General features: G+C 40.6%; 1 protein-coding gene across 1 annotated transcript in view; it reads right to left on the reverse strand.

The window, feature by feature from the left end:
• Positions 1-25,833, reverse strand: part of LOC117459366 (serine/threonine-protein kinase 32C) — a 148,662-nt gene that overhangs the window by 20,703 nt on the left and 102,126 nt on the right. Inside the window, exons 4-8 of the mRNA XM_034100148.2 lie at positions 22,899-23,072; positions 10,159-10,196; positions 5,333-5,422; positions 4,731-4,834; positions 4,489-4,605 (exon numbers count right to left, since the gene is read on the reverse strand). Coding sequence (XP_033956039.1) covers positions 4,489-4,605; positions 4,731-4,834; positions 5,333-5,422; positions 10,159-10,196; positions 22,899-23,072 — 523 coding nt within the window. The remainder of the gene's footprint in view (positions 1-4,488; positions 4,606-4,730; positions 4,835-5,332; positions 5,423-10,158; positions 10,197-22,898; positions 23,073-25,833) is intronic.

The following is a 25,833-nucleotide window of genomic DNA, read 5'->3' on the forward strand; positions in this document are numbered from 1 at the left end:
CAGAACTATTAACGGGATACAAACCGGAGGAACCAGGCATGGAGGGAGGTGGCAGAGACAGTGGGTGAAACTGGTAGGTTTTCGCCTGTTTGGGGAGTTTATATATATATATATATATATATATTGCTCGCATAAAATCCCCGGGTTTTTTTGCTTTGTATGTCGGGGGCGGGAGATTCATGTGATTGGTTGTTGGTCGCGTTGCTCGCAAAAAATCCCCAAGCTTTCAGACACGCCCAGCTCCAAGATTCCAAGAGGGAGAGAGGGGGGAGAGAGAGAGGGAGAGAGGAAAAGAGAGCGCTTCTGCTAATTTCTCCCGTGTTATTATCCAAAGTGAATGTAAACTTGAATAATGTACATAATTTGAATGTAATAATTAAGTTGATTGTTGTTTGTGGAAGCTCCAGTGAATGAGCCCCATTAACTGAGTTTTAAACATCACTTTAAATGGAAGATTTAAAGTGATGTTTAAATCTTCCATTTAGGCCCCGCCCACTCAATCGGATCGGCGATCGGTATCGGCCGATACTGATTCCGGCGATCGGCCCCAAAATTGGCGATCGGACCATCCCTAATGATAGGTCCACTTTAAACATTAAAGAATACTTTAGGTTAAGGTCTTCTTTTAAATAAGAAAAAAGCTTTGGGGGTATCTACAGATAAATATTAACAACAAAGTACTTAACGTCTAATATATTGCTTTCCTGCAATGTTAACTATGTTGAAGCACTTATTTTAACTGATATTATACATAATTTAATTATACTCTTATAAGATGTATGTAGATAGTATAAGACATGTGCAGAATATAACAGTTTAATGGTGGAGGTACACACATATTGATAGATGTCTTGTAATGCACTGTTGAGGAACCTGCGACCCAAGTTTTTCATCATTGCATACAGTAACTACACCGTAGTTGTGTATGATATGTCAATAAACCTTAGAAAATCTTGAAAGGGATGTGCAAAATAGCAATTATATACAGTCTTTAATGAACTATTAGTAGAGAATAACGAGTAATGAATATACTTTATAGGGATCTGCAGATAAATGTTTAGTCTTCTCAAGCACCAACTATCAAATATCTCTCCTGATTGTTGGCACTTGACAATCACCTTTCCCTGAATTTGACTCAGGTGTAACTAAAGTCTGATTTAAGGGTTGTTTATATTTCACATCATTAATCAGAAACTGCAAAGTAACTCAAATAAATGTAGTGGAGTAAAAATACCAGGTTAACCTCTGAAATGTAGTGGAGTAGAATTACAAAGTAACAATGAGCTGTCATGTGGATATATATTAATGCTGCCCATTATGGACACAAGCGATTTTCACCCATTTATTAATTATATTTTTTAAATTTGATAACACCAATGTGTTTCTTATCCCCTAAACCTCCAGGGGTGTACACAGTTTAATACTGGCAACTTCTAATTGTGGGAAAAACGAAAACGTATTTTAAAACTACAATTCCCAGTAGAGACGTGCCTTAGAACAGAGGTAGCGAAACGCAATAGCCAGCATGTGTAGTTCTGGGGGGGGGGGGCCTGTTCAAGTCCAGTTTTGGATAGTCTGCCATGGCTTCATTCCATTTCATAGAGCCGTTTGACACTCGGCGTAACCTTGGCACACTGCCACTCCAACATCCAATCACAGATCTTGAAGATTAATCACGGGGTTTGTCAAGCAAAGGGACTGTAGTCCCAAACGATAGCTGAGGATTATGGGTAGTGTAGTGTCTTCGGCCATTCTAAACTCAGAAAAAACTATTTGTTTCTCCGAATCGAAGGGGGAAAACACAAAAGCATTGTACACAATTTAAACCAATCAATGTTGTTTAATTAACAAGGATAAACTGATGTTTTTAGTTGATGAGTACTGCAGATTACTATTGAAACTTCGAGACCGGAAATACTGTTTTCACCCCAAGCTGTTGCCTGGCAACGCAATTCTGTTGATAGTTATTTCATATCGCATTAACATCATATCCCAACGTGCATTGCGGCTAAAACATCCAATCACCGAGCTTCAACCATAGCTGAGGATCTTGGGTAATTAGTTCAGTGGGTGTGTATCGCACGTCTGTTTTCTGTGACTTTATTTTGAAATTCAGTTCCTGGCGGATGCAAAAAAGCCCGATATTATAGAATTAAACAACAAATAAAAACAAGGATAATTGTGTGTTATTGTTGAGTAAATAACAGTGTGTTATTTAGAAAAGAATAACAAATTAGAAGGAAAAAAAGATTTTAAAAATACAGATTTCAGTATTCTGAGTCCCATTTATTTTCCTCACGGACGGCAAAAAAAGTCCGACATTATACAAATTAAAATAAAATCAATAATCATGGCTTGATATTGAGCAAGAAAATGTTTTTATGAACCACACAGATTCCAGTCTTCCAAGACCCGACTGGACAAAAAGACGTGGTGCAGGCACGAAAACATACTACCAATAGAAATACATTGCTAAAAAAAAAGGGGAAAATTGTGTTGGTGAACACGAATCAATAGATTAAATGCCGTGACTATAACACGAAATGCCGTGAGACTGGGTTGTATTATAAGCAGGGGGCACTCTTTTTTGAAAAAGTAAGAAATGCTATTATGAAATCATTTTGAAAAAAATATATGTAAAAGAAAAATGAAGTCTAGTAAACCCTGTTTGTCAGGAGTAGATCAAATGTGTTGCAGGTGATGGAGACAGGTGAAAGTCACACATGAGTGGAGTCACGTACTCCAGAGAGGAAATGAAAACGGGTTGTGTTTTAATGGAATACCATCTGTTTCATTTTTCTCCTCAGGGTAAACACTAGAAACAATAATAGGATGTGGCTTTTGTTGTCATGTTAGCTCTCTCCCTGTGCTTTATTTTCCTCCTTTGGTCACAGGTTGATTCAGTTTTCTCCTGCAGGGCCTGCTACGTCTGGCTCGGTGGAGTCCAGACACGGTAATAATCGATCAGCAGCAGAGCGGAAGGGACCTCCGCTCACTCACTCAGACACAGAACACATGCGTGCACTCATGCTTACATATACACTCTGCCAAAAAATATCCTTTTTAACAAGTCACTCTAAAATCTTGTCTAAAAAGGACTAAGGAAATACTGTCAGAGAGGATGAGATTATATTGTCCGGGTTTCACTTCAGATTCAGATTAATCGATGTTGAGAAAAAGCACAACAGGGTTGGTTTTTATTATAGCTAAAATAAGTTTGATTTAAAAAAACGATTTGAGACTCTGAAATCACTTGTTACGATCACAATGAATATTTTCCTCAGCAATACACTGGTTAATACCAAGAGACACTGTCCCTTCTCTTACCCTCTTGCTTATTTTCTGTGCTTCCATGCCTCATATTCCCATCTGTCGTTTTTCTTCTCCTTTGCCCAGAGGGTCTCGGCTCATCCTCCCTCCCTCCAGCTCCAGTGTCCCTACAGTACCTTTATCCTGTGTTTCTTTGGCTTCAGTGTTTTTTTCCCTTCAATATGTACCCCAATATCTGCTTTGTATCCTTGCTACCCTTTCTGCCTGCTTCTCTTGCCAAGGAAACCATCTGTGTCCAGGCAAAGGGGTCAATCTACTTTAACAAATACCTACTTTAACCTGAATCTCATAGATTTAGGATATACTGCATTTGCTTCGGCATTCTTTTACAAAGGTATTTCTTCTTATATTTTACAGGATGTTCAGATTTAATTATCAATTCATCTTGAACAAATGATTTATCGTCATGTAAATAAAATATAACACAATTGCTAGTCAGAATTTCCTAAAGTCCAACTTTAAGTCTATAGATGGCCTAATTTGTCAATCTGTCAATTTGTAACATAGTGACAATAATATTTCTTACTAAAATGACATCATCATGATTAATGAAAAAAGAAACTGGTAAGTGTAATGTTCAGAGCTATTTATGGGGTGTTCTTTATATCTTATCAGTTGTCCCTAAAAAAGATGACGACTTGTATCTCGCAATTTATAACGACATCAAAATCACTAACCTCTCCCATTGCACTAATATCATATCATTTCAGATGACCTCTGAGTGGGAACATAATCAAGGTCTAGTGTGTAGGATTTAGGGGAAAACATTAGCAGAAATGGAAAATAATATTGTATTGTACCGCTATGTTTCTACAGTAACCAGGAGCTACATAACAGTACCTAACGTACCTTTACCTAAAGTATTTCACAAGAAATCTGAGGATTTCTTACTCTGTTATATTTGTATATTTGTCTTGCTCTGTAAAGCACTTTGGGCTGCATCTTGGATGAAAGGTGTATTACTTCTTTAGAAAGAGCCTTTGGGTTTATATGTTTTCTCTGTTGATTCTCTGATGCGCTTTGAAAGGGAGTGATGAACGGAGACGTTTTCAGTTGGTTGCAATGTGCAACTTCACCAATAGATGCCACTAAAATCTTGCCACTGCTCCTTTAGAGAAAGACCTGAAAGGTGATGATAGCCCATTGTGTCACGCTCACCTTCCTCAGCAGGGAGACCAGGTCCTTGGGCCAGGCTGCGCTGTACTGGACACTGACTGTACTGAAGAGCTGCATCAGGGACTCCACCGAGTTACTGGCATGGATATCATAGGGCCTCTGGTAAGGAAATATGAACACAAACATAATGAACAATAGACATGATGTAGGGAAAGAGGAGTGGGTAAATAGAAGCAATTTCAGCTCTAGAACCTATACAACTCAGATTGTCCAAGATGTCTTACCCATCCACGAAGCACTTCGAAGATTGTCACCCCAAGTGACCACCAGTCTACATCAAAGGCATAGCCTGTACCCCCACTAACAAAAGACTGGAAGATCTCTGGGGCTGAAAGCACAAACAGAGAACACTTCAGGAGCAGAGAAGCTTTTTAAAATACTGCACACACATGTAGTCAGAGAGCGTCTTGTGTTACTTTGCAAAATGTCAAAAGAACATGTTTCCTCAGCTGTGCAGTCGACTCACAAGACAAGGGATACTTTTGCCTGAGTTTTTCACAAATAAACACAAGAGCTGTAATTTGTGTCACTTAATTCACACAAGGGCCTCTTTAGTGATGATGAGCGAGTAAAAATATGCTGAGAAATCAGCCGTCTAGCACCTTCGAGCAGCAGTGATAAACTAAATCTCTCATAAATACAGACTTCAGTTTCCTGAATCACAGTACCCACATTTAGAGACCATTCTTTCTTATCAGCCTATCCATTCAAAATGTAACATTAGTAACAAATACAATAACCTCATAACCATTCTTGTTCAGTATGGATGTGTATATGCACGAAGCGATCAGGCATGATAACATGGTGTTAAAGATGGTTATGTTACCCATGTAGGGCTTGGTTCCAGCTAAGGCAGTGGCTCTCTCTCCGTCCTTTATTATCGTCGCTATGTTGAAGTCCGTTAGGTGAGCGTGACCTGAGAGAAAGAAACACAAGTCCTTCACAACTAAATCCATCAAAGCTTTGGTATTCTTTTAGAAATGTCTACAAATAAAAAATATTAATGTGTCAAAAGAAAATGAAATGAAGGACAAGAAAAATGTGACATTCCAGTGGTTTTGTGTGTAGAGCACGTCCCTGAACTCTGACCCTGTTCCTTTTGGGACATACTGTACTCACTTCTCTCTGTAAACTGTGCACTTGAAAGGTTGTTCGGCTGTCGTTTCCAATTTTCTCCTCACAGAAAAACGTGACTATACTTACAGCTAAAACATAATCATGGATATCTATATATCTATAGACCTTACTAAATGTTATTGAGATGAAGATCTCTTTTACAAGAAAACCTGATGACAGCAGAATAAATTAAAACAGTGATAAGGCCCACAGCCATTTACACACAAGCACTTCCTAACAGCAGTGTTAGAAACAGATACAGCCATCTCTAAAGATTTCTACAAGTAAACGTTTAAATTCAACAACTGGTAAGAGATAATGAAGTCCTTTGTGATTTGAAAAAGTGGAAGAGATTTCCCCCCTGTATTACGTGATGAAGTATCAGGAGTAAACTTGTTTAAGAGATGTAATAAACTAATATGAAACAAATGATAAAGATGATGATCTAGGAATAAAACGGTGGTAAACTGCATCAAGTTGTTTTAAGGTAGAATGTGTATGAATAGAAGATGAAGAAAATTATTTTGGTTTCATCTACAATGGGCTAGTTGCACAAGATGGCGTCTATCAACTTCCGGCGGCTGTGTGTGCGGTTGTAAACTTCCGGTCTACAGTAGAGCGGTAGAGGGAAGAGCGATAGATAGCGTATAGATATTATATAGGCACTATTTTACACTCGATGTCTCCAAGACCTACCGAAGGTTAACATCAGTGATGTACATCGGCTGGTACAAGCGGCAGGCTCAGCCCCGAGGAGCAAAAGAGAAAAGGGGTTCAAGATGTAGCTACATATCCAGCTACGTCGACAATTATGAAGGTAAGTGACAAACAAAGCTGTAGTTACTGGCTAACTTTGACAACTTGACAGTCTTGATACAGTAAAGCGTTTTAATGATGTACTATTACGTTTTTTTGGATAACATGAATGATATTCAATTCCCCACAGTTTCAAACAAAGGTATACCTTCAGGGAGAGTGAGCATCAGGGCTAGCTGTTACAGGTCCATGAGAAAGCATGAAAAGCCTCACGATCTCAGAGTAGGGAGGACAATAAAAAGTGTTAATCGGTTCAAAGCCTCAATCAGGTTCATGTTCTGCGGTTTTGATGTGGCTTGAGTAGGTAACCTGTGATTTAGGATTCAAATAAGCCCAGCTAGCTGACGTGTTGCAACAGATTACATAGTGACAATACATTTGCTCACATCAACTGGTAGCTAGCTATTTGTGTGTAGCATGAAGGGGCTACAGATTTATTTTTGTTTTGTAACCCTCTCGTGTAAAATGATAAATACATTAGCTAAACCCAAACTTAGCTTTCATCAAAGATTCTTAATGAGAGGTTGAACACCGTCTCTGCTTTCATGGAAACCCCAGAAACTGGTTGTGACGGCTGCTGTTCTTTACTGAATGGTTAGTATAATCCATGTAGGGTCCAATTATTTGTATTGGCCAGTGTTTGGTAAGTGCGGGTTTTGTACCCTACATCTATGTTAAGCTGTTCAATGTTCTACTAACACTATTTTATGTAGTTATAATATAAGATAATACATTGAGAGAGCTGAGACAGGCTATACAAGCGTATCTGTTTTGAATGTCCTTAAATGACAGTATTCCAAACAGCAGAACTTCTGTGTATGTGATGTGACTGACAACCTGACATGGTTTAGCCTTTTCCCACACCTACTACTTGCCTGATCAGCCTGCGCTCAGCTTTCTCATTTGTCTGTGTTGTGTTGAAGCAGTGTCCTAAAATGACTGACATTTTGTTTTAAGAACTGTTCACCTGTGGAGATTGCAGTGGCAAAGTGTTCCTGTGTAGCTGGAACAGCACTCTGCAACCACAATGTTGCACTGCTCTTCCAGACTGCACACTACTCCACACTCAACCTGGCTGCTGTACCCCCTGTCCTCAGCTGCTGTCCCCCTGTCCTCAGCTGCTGTCCCCCTGTCCTCAGCTGCTGTCCCCCTGTCCTCAGCTGCACTGAAACAGAGCAGCGATGGCACAAGCCAAGAACCATGGTAAGTACAGTATGTGTTCACAACCAATCCACGGTTTAATGAGTATTTCCTTTGTGCCAAGAGCTGATTTAGTATGTTGCATCAACGACCTTTTCAATTAATTTGACAATTCTTTTGTGTAATGAATAGGGTGTGAAACCAGGCAGAGTGAGTGACATGGTGTTCACTTCCACTAACCCAAAGCAGTTTACAGTTGCTGACGGTGTAAGGTAATATATATTGTCCTAAGAAATTGTATGTAGCCTGCTACAACTTTGTGATTGTTGTCTGAGTGTAAAATTGTTCTTAAAGTCCTAATTATCATATACACATGTTACAAGGCCGTGTGGGGGGAGCTGCCAGACCCAGATGTCCTCAAAGTCAGCGAGGCATACAAGGACTTCTCAGCAGACATCGCACCACGAAAAAAATAACTAATGGCTCACTACTCAACTCCACGACTAACACTCTTTCAGAGGATATGTTGGAAATGCACACATTATATATATTTTTTGCATCTACTTTCTGGATATTGTTCAAACTAGCATTACTTAAATATGAAGAGACTAATTGAAATGTTTAAATATGTATTTTCCCCCCCGATATAACATCAACCTATGTTTTGTAAAAGTTTATTAAATTAATCTGTAAAATGTTATCATATTGTAGATTTATTAAATTAAGTATTTTCCTTTGTTATTTATGTGTGCGTTTGTTTTGAGGATATAATTCATTAGTACCTAAACATAGTATGGTATAACTGCTTTTTGTAATGAAATACACAATGGATTTGGGAGCAAGAAATCTTTTAATCGTTGTTGCCCAGGCTTGCCGAAATGAATGGAAACCTATCTCCCGATTATAACATTGTGTAACTTGCTGCTGTTAAATACCGTGAAACTATGTGCAATATGTGCTTTATGTGCAATATATACTTTATATATATGCCATCTTTAATAACTGTAATATATATATTACTGCTAAATCCTAAGAACTGCTACAGGATTTGATTTGTAGATTTGATTTGTTTTTTATCTGTATTTTTGAAAAGTAACGGGCAACTTCTTATATTATTTTAGCATATTGTTTATTATATTATAACTTAGTACTTTTTAACGCATGTAAGATATTCAACACTAAGCTGTCTGTGGCTCTTTCCTGCTTCAACGCTGCAAATTTCCCCTGTGTGGGACTAAGAAAGGTATTCTGATTCTGATAACGGGACGAATTTGTCCAAAGGGACACACAGCAATTTAGTGCCGACTTTCTTACACGCTGGAAGGCCAATCGCTTTTCTTTACCCCGAAATCCGCTTATTCTTGCTCTCGGTGTGACATCACAAACTGTCAAGCTGTCAAAACTCTGTACTCAAACCGGAAGTACTCAGCCGCACACCCAGTCGCCGGAAGTTGATAGACGCCATCTTGTGCACAGAGCCTATACAATTGTATACAAGATGTTTAGAAGATGGTATAAGGTAAATTAATAAGGATACAATATGTATGTGTTTAGAAATAATGTTGTTCATTAAGATTGCAAATGACAATGGACCGAGCACAGAACCTTGTGGAACTCCTTTAATTATTAACTTGTTAAGCCCCAAATACAAGAGAGGTTGATGCGAGACAATCCACACTGTAAAGATTGGCTGTTTTCTATTAAAAGTCTCCAATTATACTCTTTTTCATCAAAATATTATAGGTCTCGGATATATACAAAACATGTCTCTGAAGTGTTTGGCTCCAACCACCAAACAGATCATTGCAGCATCCCATAATCCCCTCTGTTTCAGCCGTTTCAAAAGTGCTGATTCTCTGTCCGTTACTTTAGATGAAAATAAGGAGCCCCTCCCCACGCCCCTCTGAGAGATATTTGGTTAAAAAGAACTCAGGTGCTCTAGGAGGTGATTCAGGTGATAAGGTGGGGGGGGGGGGGGTTACCTTGGTTGGTGATTGGCTAATGGTTACACAAGACAACAAATTGTTATGGCATCATAAAGTGGCCAAAATCTGATCAGCTCATTTTCAGACAGGTTTTTATATAACTCGATCAGGACAAAAAGTGAGCAAATCTTTTCTCCTGAAACTTTCAGAATCCCTTTACACATGTGTCCCAAATGTTTGAGAAATGAAAGAGTAGATTTTGTGTAATAGGTGACCTTTAAGTAATTATATAATAAGTTCTGATAAATATATTTGAATGTTTATTTCCCCTCCCTTAACAAGGAGCCTAAAATAAATGCTGAGTGTTATTTCGCCCATGTCTGCTGCACACCGACAACATCATATAAACAGAGACAGTATGGAAACACACATAAGCACTGAGAGACACAAACACACACACACACACACACACACACACACACACACACACACACACACACACACACACACACACACACACACACACACACACACACACACACACACACACACACACACACACACACACACACACACACACACACACACACACACACACACACACACACACACACACACACACACACACACACACACACACAGTTAACATCCTTACCTTGCTCATCCAACAGGATATTGTCTGGCTTGACATCTCTAAAGGAGACAATAATAGACACATCAAAAAGATAACATATGAAACCTTAGTAACGAAAACATTTTTATGTTATGTCATCAATGTTATGTCATCAAAAACATTAATCAGGTTTCCATCCAAATGAAGCTCTTATTCTAATTAAATGAATATGCACTTCTGTAGTGCTTATACACCATTTCAGATGACAGAATACTGACAAAACAAACTTAATAACTTGAAGAAATGTAAAGCCCAATGTGTGCGTATAATTCTAATGTAAACACAAACTATAACAGTGCTTTAAGTCATTTAGTTTGCTGTCAGCTAGGAGAGACTGAGATTAGATGTGTACAATATGTGTGGATGTGAAAGTCTGTAGGAGGTGTTTGAAGGCTGATGAATGTGTGAATTCTGTATATGTTGGTGCAACATGTTGTGAATGTGTGTGTGTGTTTGTGTGTGAGAGGGAGATCATTTTAATTTCCTGCATTTCGCAGGAGAATGGAACCCTCTGCCCCGGGAGGATCCTGCAGGAGAGTCAGCACATGCCTTTTACACTGGGCACCTCTATGCAACAGAGGGACACATCCAGGCACACACACACACCCTAACACACACACACACACACACACACACACACACACACACACACACACACACACACACACACACACACACACACACACACACACACACACACACACACACACACACACACACACACACACACACACACACACACACACACACACACACACACACACACACACACACACACACACACACACACACACACACACACACACACACATCACAACATTTCCCAATCCCTACAAGCCCTCCGCGGGCAATTAACGGAGCACGCAGAGCTTATTTAATTATGCTGAACGTCATGCTTGTGTGGAGAATACACGGTCCACAGAGAGCATGTACACTTCCCATAGGACGCTCTGTGCCAATGCAACGCTAAACTGATGCTAAAATCATCTGCCAGAATTGTTGGAGGGGAGTGGTGGAGAGGGGGGGGGGTGTCTGATCCAGCAGTACAAGGCTGGAGGGAAATACTTACATGTTCACAGGAGGGATTCTGATACGAGTGCCAGATTCAGCAGCATGCATTTTGTTTGATGTTCAAAAATTCACATAACGTTTTATTCATTTTGCAGTGAGCACAGAAACACCAATCCAACATGAAACGGCATGGAAGTGATTTGCTATTCTGTACACAGGAACAAACTGTTTAAACGTGTTGAGTGTATGATGAAGACAGAATGGAAACAGAAGAGCGAAGAGGAGAGAAAAAAGGGACTCTACACTTTTACTTCCCGTCTTCTCATAGGACCAAATTTACCTCATTGGACATGGTGGCAGCCGACTGTTGCTAGGAGACCAGAGACCCTTTTTCATTCAGTTGGTGCAACAAAATAATTGTATAGTATTCTCCTGTCTAAAACTTACGGGGTGGAACAAAATTGTAGAGCTGGGGCCGGCTATGGATACGGAGGGATTGGATTATGGCTCGGGGATCAGACATAATTGTGTCAAAGGCAAACAGCTGATGTCAAGGAGAGGGTGAAACAAATCTTGGAATAAAAAGCACAGATAAACAGCATCTGTTGCCTTTAAATATAAGCAGAACTGATGTCTGACGTCTTTGCCAACTAGACTAGAAAAAAAAGAAAAAGATAATGACTTCCTCTGGTGTTGTGAAATGTGGGAAAGTGTCAGATTCTTTGAAATGAGCTCACAGTCGCTTGGATGTTACACGAGCACTGCATAATGCATGAGGATGTTGATATGATATGTGAAGCTGTATAGTATTATAGTATAGTAAAGCATGCAGGTACACACAAACCGCTTGTAAATACACCTATGTGGGAACACATTTGCAAATCGAAATACATACAAATGTGTATTTTTATACACAGCAGCTATATGATGTTCATGAAGCCTGGTGGAATCCTGATTTTAATTCAGTTTCTATTTTCCATCCAGATCTGTGCCAAACAGGTACTTCACTGGACATTAGGTCACATGGTAGACGTCATTTATCTGTTAACCTATTTAAAGTACATTTTGACAATTTGTTATTTCATTTTATGGTAACAACATATTAACTTTAAATGCTTATTGTTTCCAGGGTGGAAATTGAAAACACACAGAAAAGGTCAATAGAAACTCAACTATATGATTCTTGAATTGATGAAGTGTTTCCTGGGCAACATGTAGAGATACCAGAGGAATACATGTTCATACAATATATAGCAACAACATATTTAAGGAACAAATTCAAGTTTTTTGAAATAACATGCTAATTAGCGAGCTTTATATGTGGGGTTGGGGGTATTTTTCTACCTTTGGATGTTGCCTGGCTAGCCTTTACCAACGGGGTCTTCAAGTTATGCTAATTATGTTCTGGCTCCAGCTTTATTTAATTGGGTTTAATTGATTTGGCTTTATTGGACAGTCCATGAGAGAGACGGGGAAGGAAGATAGCGACAGGACCGTATACAGCAAAGGACTATGGCTCACATTCAGCATAATTAATGAAAGAAAACAAGTGTATTTTCCCAAATAGACTATTCTTTACCATTAGGCTATGCTTCATGAATTTCAATTTGTTATTTTCTCAATTTATTTAAATTCTCTAAAACACATTTGCAGGCTGAGTGCTTCATCATTAATCTTTGCATTGTTACTGTGCTAAAAGAGTATTTAAATAAGAAACAAAATGAATGACGCACGCACGAGCACAGGCGCGCACACACACGAAATATAATCAGGATGAGGTTTTGAACAAGATTCAAACTGTTTTCTCAGCCATCTGTGGCAGTAAATCTGCAGTCTGCAGGGATCCGTCTCCTTCACTTACTGGACTGCACACACACAGACTGCAACGCTCAGCATATCTGGACAAAAAGCTGCGGAGAGTAAGTCCCCCCCTTCTTTAGGATGATGGATGATATCAATTACCAGAACAAACATTAGGGCTATCTTTGTAAATGGAAAGTAACACTAAATAAAAACAGGGAGACCCAAATGCCTGAATAAGGGTCTCCATGCAGCCCACACCAAGACTCACTGAAAGAAGCCTCCAGATGTTGTGATGCAAGGCTTATATTTTATCTTCTTTTATTTTCCATTATGTTGCACTCTTAAAAACACCTTTTGGATATTTAAACACATTCTTATTTATATTCTTCTCCATGTCAACATTTATTTATTTATTACTACTACAATTAACAGCATTTTATTTCACTGTACAGTATTTAATTTTACTTTCTATATATTATTCTATTTAAATGTATATGGAATCCTACTTGGTAACAACATTCTCTGCAACATCTTTTACATATACATAGTATATATGTGCATTACCTGCACATTGGTCTTGCAACATCATCTTACACTATTTTGTTCTACTCCGTGTCTTCTTGGACCATTTTTTATTGTTTTTTAAATTAGTTTTATTGTTTTTCTTACGTCTTATATTATGACGATAAAGCCTTTGAATCTCTTGAATCTCAGGGATACAACGTTAGGTTAAAAATAGGGGAAACTCAAGAACATGCAGAGGGGAGCTGTAGGGCATCATGCACTTCTCTGGAAGAATAATGTTCTGTCATCCAAGAGGACGTGTTCTTAACTGGTGAGGTCATGATAAAGGTGGGTGCAAATATATAAATATATGTCTACTGAGACACTCCAGTCATGTTTAGAGGCTAAAGAAGTGCATAGTATGCACTGCTTGGTATAAAGACACTGTGACTTTGTGTTTCTGGTACACTAAGTGCTTACACAAAGGAAAATGCAGCACTGCCTTTGGGATTGAGATCATGCACTAGCACACATCAGGATGTAAAGCATTTGTGTTGTGTTCCAGTCTGAAGAGTAAATCATTACATTCATAAATCACCAATAATGATGCTTCAAGCTGGAGGACAGAGCACAAAGAGAAAAAGCTCTTGAAAACTAAAAGTCATAGACACAACCTTGAGGTATTCTTTAGGGTCCTTCAATGCAGAAAATAGGGTAATGCTCTGAAGTGAAACTGGTGAAAAGTATGTTTGATGAAACACAATATAATGATGTAATGACCTGACACTGGTGCTTAGGGTGCATGTGAAACGAGCTGGAAGTATTGTGGATGAAAAACACTTTAATGGGTGTATTTGTGAAGTCGATGTGTCTGGCTCTCTCTCAGTTGTTTTTTTGAAGACTGAATCAAAACCCAGAAAAAAAACATCTAGTCCAACATTAGACATTTATATAATGTTTTAAGCATTTTTATTTGGTAAAACTTTAAAATAAATCATGTTAACATTAATCTATTATATAGATATTCCTGGTTAATTTAAAGCTGTAACAACTGTCTTTAAAGAGGCCCTATTCTTCTCATTTTCAGGTTCATATTAGTACTCATTAGGCCTGCTCTCTAGTCCCTACTAGAGAGCAGATACTTTCCTGGGGAGAAAAAAGTTCAAATTTCTGATTGGCTGGGCGAATTGCAAACCACGCCCGTAAAACTCTGAAAAGCTTTGTGAAGCCGCCATTGTATTTGCTGGCATTAGCATTATTAGCATTAGCATTAGTCCCGCGCACCAACGGAGAGAGACTAACTTATGGTAACACAAAAGAAAACATGGGAGCGGTGGAGATGAGGAGGTGTTGGCTTCAGTAGAAGCTGCTGGGAGTCCCAGCAGCTTCCACTGAAGCCATTCCCCAACTCCGGGGACTTCCGGCCGGGGACTTTGGGTGGTAGTATACGCCGTGAAGTTGTTTGCGGCCTGCCAGTAAACCCAAAGCAGAAGAAGAAGAAGTGACGTCAGCGGCTTCATTTGCGTAATCTTCCCTCAGGGACTTATTCCCGTGTGAACGCGATCTGCTCTTTAGTTCCATGGGGGAAATAAGTGCTGGGAACTAGACTGAACAACAATATAAATGCAACACTTTTGTTTTTGCTCCCATTTTTAATGAGATGAACTCAAAGATCTAAAACATTTTCTATATACACAAAATAACCATTTTTCTTAAATATTGTTCACAAATCTGAAAAAATCTGTGATAGTGAGCACTTCTCCTTTGCCGAGATAATCCATCCCACCTCACAGGTGTGGCATATCAAGATGCTGATTAGACAGCATGATTATTGCACAGGTGTGCCTTAGGCTGGCCACAATAAAAGGCCACTCTGAAACGTGCAGTTTTGCTTTATTGGGGGGGTCTGGGGGGGATCCGAAAACCAGTCAGTATCTGGTGTGACCACCATTTGCCTCACGCAGTGCAACACATCTCCTTTGCATAGAGTTGATCAGGTTGTTGATTGTGGCCTGTGGAATGTTGGTCCACTCCTCTTCAATGGCTGTGCGAAGTTGCTGGATATTGGCAGGAACTGGAACACGCTGTCGTATACGCCGATCCAGAGCATCCCAAACATGCTCAATGGGTGACATGTCCGGTGAGTATGCTGGCCATGTAAGAACTGGGATGTTTTCAGCCTCCAGGAATTGTGTACAGATCCTTGCAACATGGGGCCGTGCATTACCATGCTGCAACATGAGGTGATGGTCGTGGATGAATGGCACAACAATGGGCCTCAGAATCTCGTCACGGTATCTCTGCATTCACAATGCCATCAATAAAATGCACCTGTGTTTGTCGTCCATAACATACGCCTGCCCATACCATAACCCCACCACCATGGGCCACTCGATTCACAACATTGACATCAGAAAACCGCTCACCCACACAACGCCACACACGCTGTCTGCCATCTGCCCTGAACAGTGAAAACCGGGATTCATCCGTGAAGAGAACACCTCTCCAACGTGCCAGACGCCATCGAATGTGAGCATTTTCCCACTCAAGTCGGTTACGACGACGAACCGGAGTCAGGTCGAGACCCCGATGAGGACGACGAGCATGCAGATGAGCTTCCCTGAGACGGTTTCTGACAGTTTGTGCAGAAATTCTTTGGTTATGCAAACCGATTGTTGCAGCAGCTGTCCGAGTGGCTGGTCTCAGACGATCTTTTGGTGAACATGCTGGATGTGGACGGTCCTGGGCTGATGTGGGTACACGTGGTCTGCGGTTGTGAGGCCGGTTTATGGTAGAGAAATGAACATTCAATTCACGGGCAACAGCTCTGGTGGACATTCCTGCTGTCAGCATGCCAATTGCACGCTCCCGCAAAACTTGCGCATCTGTGGCATAGAGAACCGCAGTGACGCGTCCTAAAACCCGGAAGTAAGTTAGCATTTTTAGCACTTCCGGTTCCTTCGTCAAAAAAGCAATGCATTTTCTCCATAGGGTTTTGGAAAATAGCTCGAAATAAGGTCTGTGGTTGACACAAATTTAAGAGATAAATCACGTTTTGTTCTACGACATTAAATACATCAGCAGTGACCCCACTGGTGATTTTTGAAGAGTTTACGTGTCTGAAAAACAATGGTTGTTACCGAGTGGCTGAATAGGACTACAGAAATTGTCGAGGCCGTTGTACGTCATTACGCCGAACACATAAACACTCCAGCTAAGTTTGTTTTTCCCGTGTTCTGCTTGAAAGCAAGTACCTGCCTATCTTTAGTATCTGTAGTATCTCTAGTATCTTTATATCTATATATCTGACCATTAGAATCTGTATTTTTTTTTAACACCGTAGTTTTACAAATTATAGAATAATTAATTACCAGTGTTTTCCAAGTTTACTCAGCAGTTTGTTTCGTTAGCTAAAGCTAAAGCAGGTCTTCGCATGAAACATGCTCGTTCTATCGTTTCCCGGCTAATGTTTTCCAAAGGAGAGTCTGGATTCGTGCCATGAGGTAAGCTGACGTTACATTTTTGTCCATGTCACGGTGAAATTTAAATGATGGGTAGTGACTGTATCGGCGTTTTAGAGATGGCGCTGCTGAAAAGACCGCAACATAAGTAAAGATAATGAATACATCCTATTAAAACCTGTGTCGCTTATATGATAAGTCTAATTAGTACAAGCAGCATAACGTTTCACCATGTAACTAAAGATTATAGTCAGGGAAATCAGTTTGACATATTGAACTAATAACAAATCACCTCTGGCTGGCTGGCTTCTCTTGGACGTAAAATCACATGTACATTTTACATTTATATTCAATTTAATATTCCATCCCTCACATACTTTTGTAATAACTTATATTTTCTTTTTATGCTGCTGCAACACAAACATTTCCCAAATTGGGATCAATAAAGTAATATATTATCTTAATTAAGAAATCTAACTATTATAATTAGTGTAGCAGCTGACACCTATTTTCAATATGGATTAATCTACCATTTATTTCTTTTAGTTACATTTTGATCTATACAAATGTCAAAATAGTGAAAATGTTCACGAGACTTATCAAAGTGCAAGGTTATATCTTTAGATGTTTTGTTTTAGCCTATGTACTGTATGTCTTAATGCTCTTATATGTGACGGTGTGACTTCCATGAAACTAATATTTTATATCTTCCCAACAGACGAGCTGACAGGAAGCCCAATGCCTGTTCCCGCATCTGCAGCTGTCATTTTCCTTTACAAAAGAGAAAAAGGCCTGTTTCCTTTAAAGCACAGAATGTAGAAGAGCATTATTTCCTACTGTCTGAGAGGGATAAGTGATGGAATGGAGGAAGGAGCTGCGTGTCTAATGACTGAGGAGGAAGCAGGTCCATCAACACAGGCGGCTGCTAATGAAGATCCTCAACCACTATCTGAGAATGCCGAGGAGCAAGCAACCACGGTAGAAGAAAAACTTCAATCTCAGCAAAGACACATAATGCAGCTAGAGATCCAGCTAGAGGAGTCCAAGGCAAAGCAGAGTTACTGCCGTGACAAGTATTCTGTCTCTCAGCTGAGTGAAAAGGTTCTTCGGATGGAGACACATTCAGTGCTGTGTGTGAGTATGTTGCTCGTTTTGAGGGTTCCATTACATACCCAGAAGGTTGGTTCCCCAAAGCACTGAGTCTTGAAGACCAAGTTTTCATGACCCTCATGAAACTGTCAGAAATGTGATTGTAACATTTATAGAGGTTCTCCATAAATTACTTTTCAAGGACATAATGAGTACTGTTCCCAGCCGGGAGAAAAATAAAACCAGCTTGCCTTCTTCATTTCGGCACATCCAAAACTGCAGAATGATAGTGGATTGTACGGACATCAACATTGCTATCCCCAAGCAAATGGATATCCAGAAAGAGACCTACTCTGCTTACCGTGGCATGCACTGCTTCAAACTACTGCTGGGGGTAGCACCACATGCTGTGCTCACATACTGCAGCAAACTATACCCAGCATCAACAAGTGACAAAGAGATAGTACGGGATTCTGGTGTTCTTCAGCATTTCAAACCTGGAGATCTGATATTGGCTGACAAGGAATTCTTAATCCAGAACATTCTTCCTGAAGGAGTCACTGTCAACATTCCCCCATTCCTCTGTCATGGCCAGCCGACACACAGCGAAGCACAGGCTACAAAGCTTATCGCACAACATAGGATTCACGTCGAGAGAGCAAATGCTCGTTTGAAAGAATTTAGGATCCTAAAGTTCATTCCATCTCACCTGAGGCACTTCGCAGATAAACTGGTGCAGGTATGTTGCGCACTAGTGAACTTCCAACGTCCTCTCATAAAAGAGGTACCAGAAAAATAGTGTCTTTTCACATGTAAACACATATGTTTCATACACATCTTTTCAACTCTATAAGCCCCCCTCCCCCCCTCTCAATCAACTTCCTCTTGACTGACTTTTCTGTTTATTTTATTTTACTATATTTATTTGTTTGCCTGTCCTTGTTTCTCGATCCTCCCTCATACTGTAAAGCGTCTTTGAGTTGTAGAAAAGCGCTATATAAATAAAATGTATTATTATTATTATTATACTTTGTTTTACATTTTGAGTTCATCATTACACTCAAACTGTCTTTTCATTGGGTGCATTTTATTTCTTTTATTTAGATTCTGCTGTTTAATCAATCCAGAAACATGTTTCATACTATATAAATAAAATGTATTATTATTATTATTATTATTATACTTTGTTTTACATTTTTGAGTTCATCATTAAACTCAAACAATGTCTTTAAACTGGGTCCATTTTATTTCTTTTATTTAGGTTTTGTTTAATACACATGTTAATTTGACTCAGATGTGCTGATAATATCTGTAAATATAAATCTTTAAACTGTCTTTTTACCTTGAAGTCTCATGTTTGTTTTCTGTCTTTCTCTATCAAAAACGTTACTCCAAAGAATGCTTTGTGGTTTGGGATTCAGAGGCAGGTTTGAATCAAGAAACCACAATAGTTTTCTGCACGGACTGCCTTTTTTTATTAAGAAATATTATTTTGTAAATATGTTATTCTCTGTAGTCAGAAAGCTAACACTCTAACAACCACAACATTGCAAAGGTGAGTAAATGTAAATTAAAAACGATTCACAATTTCTTAAAATTACTATATTTGAAAATGATAGATTTATGATCTTTTTCATCGAACATATGAACGACTCAAACAAGGATCGCAGCAGCTACAAGAAAGATCTTCAAAGGGGAACCATAACATCCTGAAGATGAGTTTTCTCTAAAAAAAATATTTAATTTTAACAGCAGTGCTCTCTGAACTCAGAACAAGTCAATTAATATGCCTTTTTGTTTTTCTGTCTTTTTCAGAAAATAACCACACCAGTGAGAAAGGTGATTATTCCGGCAGTGCCAGCTTTGGAAGCATGTGAGCTTTGGAAGCATGTGGGCCTTGAAAAAGTCCTCGAGAGCCAACCTGTTAGGCTGCCAATTGTCATCTCGGGCTATCGGAATGATGACACTGTCTTTCGTAGTCCAGACCACAAAGTAGCAAGTCTCTCTTACAGTGAGGTGAAGCTGACCTTGCACTTGGTGCCAGTAAGGATGCTCCTCACGCAGGCTGAATGTTTCTCCCTCCTTACTGACACAGAAGCCCTTGATTTGCAATGCTTCACTAATTGTCATTTCCCTGGCTCCGTAGAGACACTTTACCTCCAGCACAGTGGAAGACCCTTCCAGACCATCTGGAGATGCCCCCAACACTCCTGATTGGGAGAGCCACAAACCTGACTCATGGACCTGCATCTGGGCTGCAGTGGTGAATGCCCTGATGTCCTCACATTCATTCATAGTCCCCCACTGTACAGACAAAACACCATCAAGGGCCTGTTGTTGCCCTAGCACCCTGGCACTAAGGGAAGCAGTCACACGCTTTGACCTCAGCTCCAAAGTTGCTGGCAGTCAACCTTCCTTTCCTGAACAAATGCCAGTTTGGGTTGGTTCGCTGACCAGTGGCAGCCACCTGAATTGCCCTCTGTTGCTCCTCAGACAATGCCATGCTTGCCACAATGGCCTCACGTCCCTGATGCCCAACAGATTTGATAATTTCAGGAACAGTAAGTGTTTCCAAGCTGTAGTGTTCCTCTTCTGGCTCGGGGGAGAGAAGCCAAGAAATTCCTGAGAACCTGCCCCCGAGTCTGTCCCTCAGTCACGATCTTCGGAGGTGGGCTCTCTTGTCAGCGGGTTGAATGAGTTATTGGTTGGAGGAAATAGCTCCTCCACTGAATGCGTACGTTTAGCTGCCTTTGGCTTCTTCCACTGACAGGGGGTGTCACGTCAGTGCAGCTGAAAGTGTGGATGGCAAAGATGGCTAATGAGCCGCATGACCATACTTGCCAACCCTCCCGATTTTCGCGGGAGACTCCCGATTTCATTGCCCTCTCCCGGTTTCCTCCCGGGGTCATATTTCTCCCGCATTTCTCCCGATTTCTGACAAAATCAGATTTACTCAGGACTGTTTCCACTCGGACTGTAATACAGCTACACCATTGTTTGGTTTCCATGGTAGCGCGTTTCTTTAGCAGCGCGCGCAACTCAAAGTCTGAGAGGGTGAGGAAGATTGTCACAGAAAACTGAACAAGAATCGACAACACGACCCTCCGCTCACTCCTTTCCTGTAAAATACAGGTCCAGCCCACACATATGCTCCATCAAGGATGGTGCTACACTTACCACTACAATAAGCATGTTAATGTTAATCTAATACAGCTCCGGCGATGATCCACTAGCACCCCCCCCCCCCTCTCCCACCCACCCCCCCCCGCGGTGGTTTTGAAATGCTCCCGATTTCTGAGGTCTCAAGGTTGGCAAGTATGCGCATGACTGCATTTCCATTCTCCACGTGGGCATTCACATTCTGTGGAGAGAATTCCCTCTTCTCCTGTAGATATCTGTGGTAGTGGGTTTGTTTTATTATTTAAAATATATTTACATTTGTAATGCCTTCCCAATTATCCCTTTAATTGTTTATAGCCTACTGTATGTTTATCTCATGGATATTTCAGTGTTTTCTGGTGTGTAATATTTGTAATAAAGATTTCATGTGACACATACAATGGATTTGTTGATGGAATTAATGTCACTAATGTGAATAAATTAACTCTAGGTTAACGGTACTCTTGCTATCACTACTCACCGACACCATAAACCTTGTCCCTCATGCTAGCCCTGACAACACCGGTAAGCACACCTTCATCTAGGCTGCACTGCTGTACGTGTCCTGACTTGTAGTGGTTCTCTCCTCTATCTACACTCTTCTTGTCATCTTTGTAAAATGATATCAGACTGGTCATTGACAGCCATGACTTCTAGTTAAATTCAGTGTGGCTAAAATGAAAAGCTTTGTTAAAATATGCAAGCGCGCGAAAGTCAGTTGAAACGATCTAAAGTTGGCGTGACGTTGAAGTCGTGCGACCCTGCTGCTGTACTTTTTTGTAGTTCGTTTATAGCATAACGTTAGCATTTTGCTTCTGGCGACTAGATTTATGATTCAAAAATTATAAAAGTAGGATAGACATGTGGATATTATCCGGCTGAACAAAACGTGTCTCTTAAATGTGTGTCAACCACAGACCTTATTTCGAGCTATTTTCCAAAATCCTATGGAGAAATTGCATTGCGTTTTTGACGAAGGAACCGGAAGGAGTTTACATCCGGGTTTTAGGACGCGTCACTGCGGTTCTCTATTGTGCTGTGTGATAAAACTGAACATTTCAGAGTGGCCTTTTATTGTGGCCAGCCTAAAGCACACCTGTGCACTAATCATGCTGTCTAATCAGAATCTTGATATGCCACACCTGTGAGGTGGGATGGATTATCTCGGCAAAGGAGAAGTGCTCACTATCACAGATCTTTTCAGATTTGTGAACAATATTTGAGAGAAATGGTTATTTTGTGTATATAGAAAATGTTTTAGATCTTTGAGTTCATCTCATGAAAAATGGGAGCAAAAACAAAAGTGTTATATTTTTGTTCAGTGTAAGTACGGCAAAGTACTTGGTGTGAAAGCGGCTATTGTCTCTACTGGGACATGTCTCCATGCTTTAATGTTCAAAAAGCTCTTTATTGTTCTCATACTGCCTGTGCTGCAGCACCTCTTTTCACCCTCTGTCTGACACCAGAGCCCAGTCTGCTCTGATTGGTTATCTGCACTACTTGTACCCATACCTATGTTCTTTGTTTTATCTTATCATACTCTGTAAAGCACTTTGGGCTGTATCTTGCAAGAAAGGTGCTATATAAATAACGGTATTATTATAATGATAATGCAGTATCACAGTGATTATAATGCATTATCATACCAGACGTGTTCCTTGTTAACTTCACATAGCTAAAAGAGATTAATTGTACCTGTGGATGATGTGCTGGTTCTGCAGGTAGTCCAGAGCCAGCGTCATCTCACAGAGGTAGAGCTTCACAGCGTCCTCACTGAACTGGACGTTTTGCTGCAGGTGGTAGCGCAAATCTCCTCCCAGCAGGAGGTCAACCACCATGAACATGTCCTCCTCATCCTGAAACGAGTACCTGGGAGAAGAGGGGAGGACAGTGCTCACTCTATGTCCAATGTCTTAGAACACACATGCAATACAAGCAAAGGCCGAGCACACACAGTATAGGGTGTGTGTGCTCTCGCAAGCAGTGCACAAAGTAGATGACATGAGCAAAGCTTACACATCTGCAGACACACATGCATGTTGAAAGAAACCTACACATCTGTATGAGCAACCACCGGGAAACATGCTATATGCATACATCCATCTCTGTCTTGCACCAAAAGAAATACCTTTGAATAAGCAACCTTTATGCATATGTATATACGTCAATGCATGATTCAGTTGCTTTCTGTGTGCATGTGTGCTTTCTGGCAGGCTCTGAGCACGCTGGAAAGCAACAGAACACACATCATTATCCTAATAACATGCCACTACTGTGGAGGGAATGCACAAAGAGAGGGATTGGTTGTCGAATTAAAGCTTGAAAGCACCCATCTTTGCATGATGTGACTTAATTGAAGGCTGCTCGTGGTCTGCTAGACCATTTTTGTCAGTCAGGCTTACTAATCATGCACATCAAATTAAAACACAGCCTCTCAGTGATCTGGCTGGGGACGTGTAGCACTCCGCTCCACCATTTCTGCCCCAGACATTAAACAAAACATTAAGCCACACGGGTGAACAAACTGTTTTGTGCATCGAAATCAAATGTATCCTCTACGAAAAAGTAGAATAATATCTTAATAGGCCCGCCTTGTCAATTTGCAGAGGAGGAGGAAAAACAAATGGAGCCTCTGTGGTCTCGTCTATCAAACTCTGTTTAATGGGGTCTGCTCTCGAGCCAATTCTTTATTTTCCCATTAAAAGCTCTGATACTTTGCCGATACGCGTTCTTTTAGCTGCAGGGTCCCTCTGTTTCTTCAGGCTTGGCCTCTCATTGGTCCTATTCAGGTGTAATTTCCTACCTCTCTATAAGTGAGAAATGGGGCCCGTGTTTGCTGCAGAGCGAAATCAATCAATCTCTTTCACAGACTGGTGGAAAAACCCCTTTGCGGTGCTGTTGGGTCTTTTTCTCCTCCGAAAACAAAGCGTAGATTAATTGATGAAAGGCCTTCGACTTCCCTGTGATGGAATGGGCGGAAAGTACACTCTAATTGACTCAGTGTACACAAATATAACACACAAAACTTTGTATTACATTCAAGTGTGTTTATTCTACCTCACACTTTTCCTTTTCCTCAGACAACCTGACACCACTGTAGCGAGATAGCATGCACTCAATAGGATATGACAGCAGAGCCACCTACATCAGACACAGAGCAGCGACGCGCCCTGACCCCTCAGAGATCAGCCTCAGCATTCAAACACGGCCTAAGCAGAAGGCCGGCCGCAGGATGTTGTTGCACTTGGCAGGGGTTCTTCACTGTCACCTGTTTATCACCTAATTGTCACGGTCTGATTCCCTGCATCCAGTTGACAGATCATTGTTGTGTGAGGCGGCAGGTGCTATCTCTGTGTTCTTAAAAACAGTCTTTCCAATCCCCTGTCTTTCCAAATATCTACACTCCTAAGAGAAAGCAGCAGCGGCTCTGGCTGGCTGTCATTGGCTGAGGTGACAAGGAGATGTCAGATATTGGCCGACAACTGGAGCATAACAAAATCTCTTGGGCTGACAAGACTTGTCACCTTAAAGACCTTCACAAAGGATGGGAGAGGAAGGAAACACAAACTATTTCATCTCTTTTTTAGGGAACGCTTTGATCCAAATTCTCCCCAATGTAAAGACACACAAAACCTCATAGCTGTTTTTCTACAGGCTCTGCGCCCAGCCTCAAAGTGAGCAAAGAGGAAATGATGTATCATGTGAATGCAGCTTTAGTTGAATGGCACAGAAGTATATTCTATCCACCCCCTAACTTCTGGCCCTGATTTAGGTATTGGTCAAAAGGGTTCCACAATATAGGGGTCAGTATGCTTCACACAACTATTCAAAAGAAAAAAATCGGACAAGCACGTCCACATGTGTGATAGTATGGAACTTCACTCAATTGAACACCTTGATTGCCTTTAAGAGAGATAGTGTTTTCCCTTAACCCCCTATGAGTCATTACGTCTCATCTCTCGTTGACCTGTCAATCTTTTGTCTTTTGACAAACCCTAACCCTAACCCTACTGTTCCAGGAAGTTTCCAACATGTTCCGACCTTCAGCAAAGTACTCAAGGCTTCCCACTTCCTCCAGCAGGTTCCTAGGGTATCCCAAGGTGTTCCTAGGCCAGATCAGATGTACATTCTGTACGCTCAGGGTCTACCCTTGGGTCTCCTTGCAGATGGATTTGCCCGGAATACCTTGACAATAATTAGTCCAGGAAAAACTCTTATCAGATGCTACTGGCTTCTTTTAATAAGAAGGAGAAACTGTGTGTCCTTTCTCAGATACCAAGGCTCCACGTCTTGCCCAACGGGGAAAGGAAAGCCCATGTCAGACGCTGGTAATCAAGGAGATGCTTACTTCAAGGGGATGGTAACATTTGTGATGACATAGGTGAAGGGAAATGAAATGGGATTTCCAGCAACCATCTGAGTGTTCTGCAATGCTTCTTTGATGCAGCATGTAGCTGTGCATCTCTTGAGCAGGAGGAGATCTTGAAAAAGCCAAACACCATTCTATTTGCTTGCTTTCTAGTTTCGCTCTACGATGAAAGAAGAAGACTTGAGGAAGATGTCCAATATTTACTCTCTTTTCAGTTTCATGTGTATTTCCACCAGCTCCTTGGGGCAATATCGGGCTTTA

This window comes from Pseudochaenichthys georgianus, chromosome 15, assembly GCF_902827115.2.
Source record: "Pseudochaenichthys georgianus chromosome 15, fPseGeo1.2, whole genome shotgun sequence".
Classification (NCBI taxonomy): domain Eukaryota; kingdom Metazoa; phylum Chordata; class Actinopteri; order Perciformes; family Channichthyidae; genus Pseudochaenichthys; species Pseudochaenichthys georgianus.